We start from the raw sequence: 6528 nt of genomic DNA on the forward strand, positions 1-6528 counted from the left end.
CTTGAAACACAGCGGCACTATACAAGAAGTGTGCAGTAACTATATAAAAGGGAAAACTCAGGGGGAAAAGATGATCTTTTTATATTATGATCAATTTATATTATGCAAAATGTAGAAGGGAAGATACATTTGAATTTAGCCCCTGGGTTTAAAGATCTTGTGGTTTCTTGGACTTAAAACTGTGACTAAAAAGAGGAATACAAGGGAGGGGATCTATGCCAAGAATCCGTGGTATAGACCATCATGAGTCTCATCTTTGTGCTGATACTGGAGTCCCTTCTTTTGCTGTCTGCTCATCCATATGGGATTCATTTCTTTGTACACACCTGTGTGGGATGTTACAGGAGAAGAGCGAGTATGTAAGGCCTAGTATTTCCAGAGACAGATGTAAGCTATTTGGAAATTAACAAAGCATATTGCATTGATTGATGTATCTATGTAATATCTTGCTTGTTTTTAATTTCTGATCAGTGTATGCTACAAGTAAGTGAGAGAGAGAGAGAGAGACCAAATGTGTGTGTGTCCCTGTTTGCATGTGTAAAGACTTCCGAGTGATACAGGGGAATCTTTATGTTTGTGTAACTTATGTGTAGGTAGGATGTGTGAGAGAATATAAATCGTGATATGTCTCTTTATTTGGGGAAGGTGGTTCACAATGGTGAGGTCGTTAAAGTTAAACCGACTGAAGTGACCCTCACTCTCCTGTGTGCTCTTCTTCCTCAGGACCTCAGAGTTGGGCGACACCATTTTACGATGGTGGATTTCAACTTGAGCGGTTACAACTCAGAACCTTTCACTCTGGTGGGTATCCCAGGCCTGGAGAAATTTCACGTGTGGATTGGGATTCCTTTCTGCGGCATCTACCTCATGACTGCTGTGGGCAACTGCGTTCTCCTCTACCTCATCGCAGTGGAGCACAGTCTGCATGAGCCCATGTTCTTCTTCCTCTCCATGCTGGCCGCGACCGACCTCGTCTTGGCCACAGCTGGTGTGCCTAATACTCTCAGTATCTTTTGGTTTGGGGCACATGAAATTACCTTCCCTGGATGCCTTACTCAAATGTTCTTTCTTCCCTACAGCTTTGTCCTAGACTCAGCCATCTTGATGACTATGGCATTTGATCGCTATGTGGCCATCTGCTCCCCCTTGAGATACACAACCATTTTGACTCCCAAAACCATCATCAAGATTGCTGTGGGCATCTCCTTCCGAAGCTTTTGCATCATCTTGCCAGTTGTATTCTTGCTGACCCGCCTACCTTTCTGCAGGACACACATTATCCCCCACACATACTGTGAGCACATCGGTGTTGCTCGGCTTGCTTGTGCTGATATTTCCATCAACATCTGGTATGGCTTTTGTGTTCCCATCATGACGGTCATCTCAGATGTAATTCTCATTGCCGTTTCCTACGCCCTCATTCTTTGTGCTGTCTTTAGTCTCCCCTCTCGAGACGCCCGCCAGAAGGCCTTGGGCACCTGTGGTTCTCATGTCTGTGTCATTCTTATGTTTTACATACCTGCTTTCTTCTCCATCCTTGCCCATCGCTTTGGACACAATGTTCCCCGAACTTTTCACATAATGTTTGCCAACCTGTACGTTATCCCCCCAGCACTTAACCCCATTGTTTATGGGGTAAAGACCAAACAGATCCGAGATAAAGTCATCCTCCTCTTTTCTACGAAGGCTACAGAGTGATGGTCTGTTGGTCAATGGAAAGGGTGGCATCAATTCATTGTGTACATTAATATAACAAGAATTAAAACACAAATGATATTTAAAGCGTTCATTGATTATATGTGATCTTAAGTATCAAAAATGGTTAACATACTTAGTTTAATAAATGAAAGGGTGAAAACATGAATTTATTGAGATGTGCCTTTGAAAAAAATGCTTGGTGTCTACAAAAAAGGAGTTTCCACAAAAAATCTTATAAAACAAAATTCTACTCTGACACACATGGTGATTTCTTTCAATGGGAACAGGCTTACAGGTTACATCAAAGAGATAAAATTCTCTGCCAAATTTTTCTTGAGAACATATTTTCTTTGGGATCAAAACATACATAGGACATGTTCGAGAGGAAGAGGTGAAAACAGACAGCTGAATACTTTGGAAAAAAGGAATACGATTTTCAAAGTGGAGATTTATCCCATTGAGAACAAACAAGCCATAGTGATAGCTGAGAGAAGAATAAAAATACAAGGTGTATATGAAATTTCTCATTAGGAAATTAATTTTTGAGAAACTTAAGATAATAATATTGTAGTCTTGTTATTGTTCATTTAATAGTTGACTGTAATTCACTCTCCGTGTTCACTCCTAAAAATATATTCTAGCACAAATCTGTTTGAAACAAGTTCTATTGGCAATGATATAATAGGGAGGATAGCAGGAGGATATTAATATATGCTATGGTTCTTAAGAGAAACTTTGGAGGTACAATGGTTAGGTGCTTGGATGTGAAATCCAGAAGCTACTCTGAGCGAAGCTTGACAACTTTCTAGTGTAAAGATTAAACTTGAGGAAACTCTGTGGAAGAGCTCTATTCTGTTTGTTAGCATCAGTATGAGTTAGAATCAGTTTGATGTTAGAATCAGTTTGATGGTGCAAAATAACAACAAGAGAGTTCTTAAATTAGGGTTGGGGCAGATCATACCCTGAACTCCAGGCCAGATTGGGGAGCCACACTTCCGAAGCAGTAACCAGGGAAATATAATCTCTGAAAAAAGCTGGCAATTTTTTAAAGGATTAAACTTTCCACATCCATGCTTTCCTGTAGGATTAGGCCTCAATCAATTTTCCATAACTTCATTTAGGTGCTAACAAAAAATTTAACCCCAATTGTCACAGATCTTGAGGAACTAAAGACTATGTTTCCCAGGTTCTAAATGAGAGTCAGGTATATGATATATTTGGGCAATGAGTGATGGCCAAATGATGGGAATCCTATGACAAATGAACATATCTGTGGAAAGATACATCAAAATTTCATAAACGTTATGATCAAAGAAAGACCTTTAAATCCTAAGCATAGAATAATTAAGAGTTACAGATCACTGAACTAGTGATTTTCAATCATGCTCCACCAGCATATTTCTGAAACTTTGCTTTGAGGCAGAGCTCAAGGGGTGTGTGGAAGAAGTCTCTTATCCTTCTTTGTCCCTACTGTTGTTATCTATCTTTATCTGATTTCTTTGCCAAATGTCTAGGTAAGATTTTATTTGAACAATGTTGCTACCAGAAAATATTCGCTTATAAAATATTCATTTGGAAAATAATTATTCAGAATCTGATATTTCTTTTTATCATTCTAAGTATTTACTATATAGCAGAGTTGTCAATACAGATGAGGCTGTGCCTTGCTTACATGGAGTTATATGCAAGGGAGAATGAGAGATAAGTTGCAAAATGAAGCACATGGGTGCAAAGAAAGGGGGAAGAAAAGGAGAAGAGTACTACACATAAGGAACTTATGGAACTTATAGGAAACTTATAGGAAAGTTAAGATGCTCAATGTTTGTCATTGTGGTCACCAGAGAATTTCTCCCAAGTTTGGATCAGAAAACAGAGCTAAACCTCTCCCTACACCCACCCATTTGCATTCCTACAATTAATATAAGACATTCTTATATTTTCATAACCCTCACATACATTTGCACAAAAGTTAAATATTTATAATTATTTAAATTCCATTTAAATTCTCTTCAGATCCAGAGACAAAAAGAGTGAGGAAAAAATAAAGGAAACAATTAGTTCAAAGAACTAATGGAATGCATACCCACCAATCTGCACAATCCTGTGACTAGAAGAACTGATGATTCCCTAACTACCCCTGCTGACCTCTCTGACAGGGAACACAGGAGGAATCCCTGTACAGAGTAGGGAAAAACAAAACCTAACTCACAATTATAATAAAAAGTCCAGGCTTACTTGTGTGATAGAGACTCTTGAACACTCTAAGCCTGTAGATGCCCCTCACAGTTGAAATGGACCTCACCCACACGTCTTTTAGTGCAATGACAGACAAGCCCTAGAAGGTGAGCTGTACCAGAGGGGTATGCACCCTTTAGAACAATCAAGGTGATACACGAACAAAAGACTTGCATTCTCCCATATATAGAGTTGAGACAGCAGGAAGACATCCGAAAGAAGGACATACAGGAAGGCAGGTACACCAGCAAACTCCAGCACTCAACTGACACCTGGCCACGGGTGTGATCTTGCCTTTGAAGTAATCCCACACAGCATCTGTGGAACTCTACATCAAATGGGTACACCAACCTGCTACCTGGAGGAAGTGTTGGAACTCTTACAACCTCACAGACAGGTGATCAAGTCTCAGTTATCTCCTTACCTACTACTCTATTTCTTCTCTCTATTCACAAGCCCCTCAATCTTTCCCACCGCAGCCAGTCTCAATGGGCTGAGGTTTGTGTTGCGGTTTTTCTCTCTCTTTCTTCTTTTCCCTCTTTTTTCTCTTTTTCCCTCTTTCTCCTCTTATCTCCCACTCTCTCCTATCATATGCCGCTACTGCCTTCCAAGTCACTAACCTCTGCTTAGGGCAAATCAACCCAAATAGCAGGAGGAAACTCCAGCCTGACCTCCGTGGGAGAGCTTTATACCATACAAGGCAGCTGGGACAAAGAACTACACTGTGATGCATGGCTCAGGAAACCTCCATGAGACCTCTAAGGTGATCTCATCAACTAGGGCAATTCTGCCCAGCACCACTGGGTCCCACAATAAAAAGGGCACACCAACCTGCCATTGTGGGGCAGGGTCTAAACCCCTCTGGCCCCACATTCAAGCAACTAGGTATCACTTATCTCTTTATTCTTTATTTCCTCCTCTCTCTCCTCCCTCTATACCATCACAGCCAATATTAGTGAACACAGTTGGATTTTTCCCCCTTCTTTCTCTTTATTCTCTTTTCCTTCTCTTTCTGTCTTTGTTCTCTTTGCTTCTCTCTCTGTTTATATGATTCTCTCTGCTCCCTATAATTCCTTTCACAAGCTATTGCTGGTTCCCAGACTCTGCCTAGGGCAACCCTGTCCTCCCAGTGGCCAGCCTGACCCCTCAGACAGTGCTATACACATCACAGCACATGGTCAGCTATTTCGTTAACTATTTAAAAAATTCTCTCTCCTTCTCCTTCCTTTTCTCTTCTCTTTTCTTTCTTTATGTTCTTCTTTCACATTTTCTTCTTTTATCCTCCTCTTCTAGCTATTCTCTATTTCCTACCACAGCCTCAGCAGACTTAGTTCTCCTTTTTAGTTGTTTTCTTTTTTACTGTTTTCACGTTTGTTTACTCTGTGCATTTTAGTTGTGTGTGTGTGTGTGTGTGTGAGTGGGTGTCAGTTTGCTTGGCATTACTGCTCCAGTCTGTGTCTTCCTCTTTATCTCTTTTTCCTCTTCTTTCGCTCTCTTTCCCGTCACAAGACACTAGCAGCCTCCAGGCCACTCCCCTTTTCATAGGGAAACTCGGGAGGTCCAATTGGGGGAGCTCCCACCCGCATTTATTGGCTTGGCAAGCAGCTGGAGAATTCACACCGGTCCTCTTTCACACACCAAGCAGCAAGGGATTCTCCCTGCAAAAGTGGGAGTATCCATAGACTAAATCTGGAGGCCCTACCAGTGACTGGGGGAAATGCCTGACCACCACTTGTGGGGCTCCATGCTACTGTGGGAAAATCCACCCAACTTCCAAGCCGATCTGTCTACGGTAATTCCCCTGCCAGCTACAGAGTTCTACACCAAGTAGGGTATACTCGCACGACCTCCTCAGCACTAAAGTTGCAGAGAATGACACCACAGGCCAGCCAAGATGCTCCAAGAACTGTGAAGCCTACCTAGAGATTGGCCAGGGAAGCGACGCCCTCATGGCCCCATAACAACCTGACCAGGGTCACCTGAGAGGAATATACAACACACATTCCAAGTAATGGAATACTGGATGGGTAGGATAAGAGTGAAACCACAGTTAGATATAGCATAGCCTGACCCCTCAGTACAGCTACCGGCAGGTAGTTCATAGAAGTACTCATAAGAAACCCCCAAGAGAGAGCCCAAGGCTCTTCGACGCAGGAAGATGGCTCCAGGCTCCTCTAAAACAACACGTAAACAACAACCAGTTCTAACAGCTTCAATGAAAAAGCAGGAGAAACAGAAGACAATGTCGGAAGAAGTCATGAACTTAATGATGGGGATAGAAGAATCAGATATTGACCTGCCACAAAAAGAAATGTTCAAAATGCTGCTTGAAGTCATATGGGATATGAGGGAACCAATGCAGAAAAAAGATGAAATGATAGAGGAGATAAAGACAATGCACCAAAAGGAAATACAAGACTTAAGGGAAAAAATAAAATAGCAATAGCCTGAACTCAGGCATTAAAAGGCAGAGGCTAACAGACTGCCTCAGGAAACATAACCCATTGATCTGCTGCCTCCAGGAGACTCATCTCAAGCATACAGACTAAAACAGGTTGAGAATTAAAGGCTGGAGAAAAATATAACAAGCAAATG

The 6528-nt window shown here is 41.6% G+C and overlaps 1 protein-coding gene across 1 annotated transcript; it reads left to right on the plus strand.

Annotated features, from left to right (window-relative positions):
• The first annotated feature begins 753 nt into the window (after positions 1-753).
• Positions 754-1698, plus strand: LOC142446793 (olfactory receptor 52H1-like). The gene has a single exon (XM_075548532.1). The coding sequence runs from the start codon at positions 754-756 to the stop codon at positions 1696-1698; it is 945 nt and encodes a 314-aa protein (XP_075404647.1).
• Positions 1699-6528: the final 4830 nt, after the last annotated feature.

This window comes from Tenrec ecaudatus, chromosome 4 (assembly GCF_050624435.1).
Source record: "Tenrec ecaudatus isolate mTenEca1 chromosome 4, mTenEca1.hap1, whole genome shotgun sequence".
NCBI classification, from domain to species: domain Eukaryota; kingdom Metazoa; phylum Chordata; class Mammalia; order Afrosoricida; family Tenrecidae; genus Tenrec; species Tenrec ecaudatus.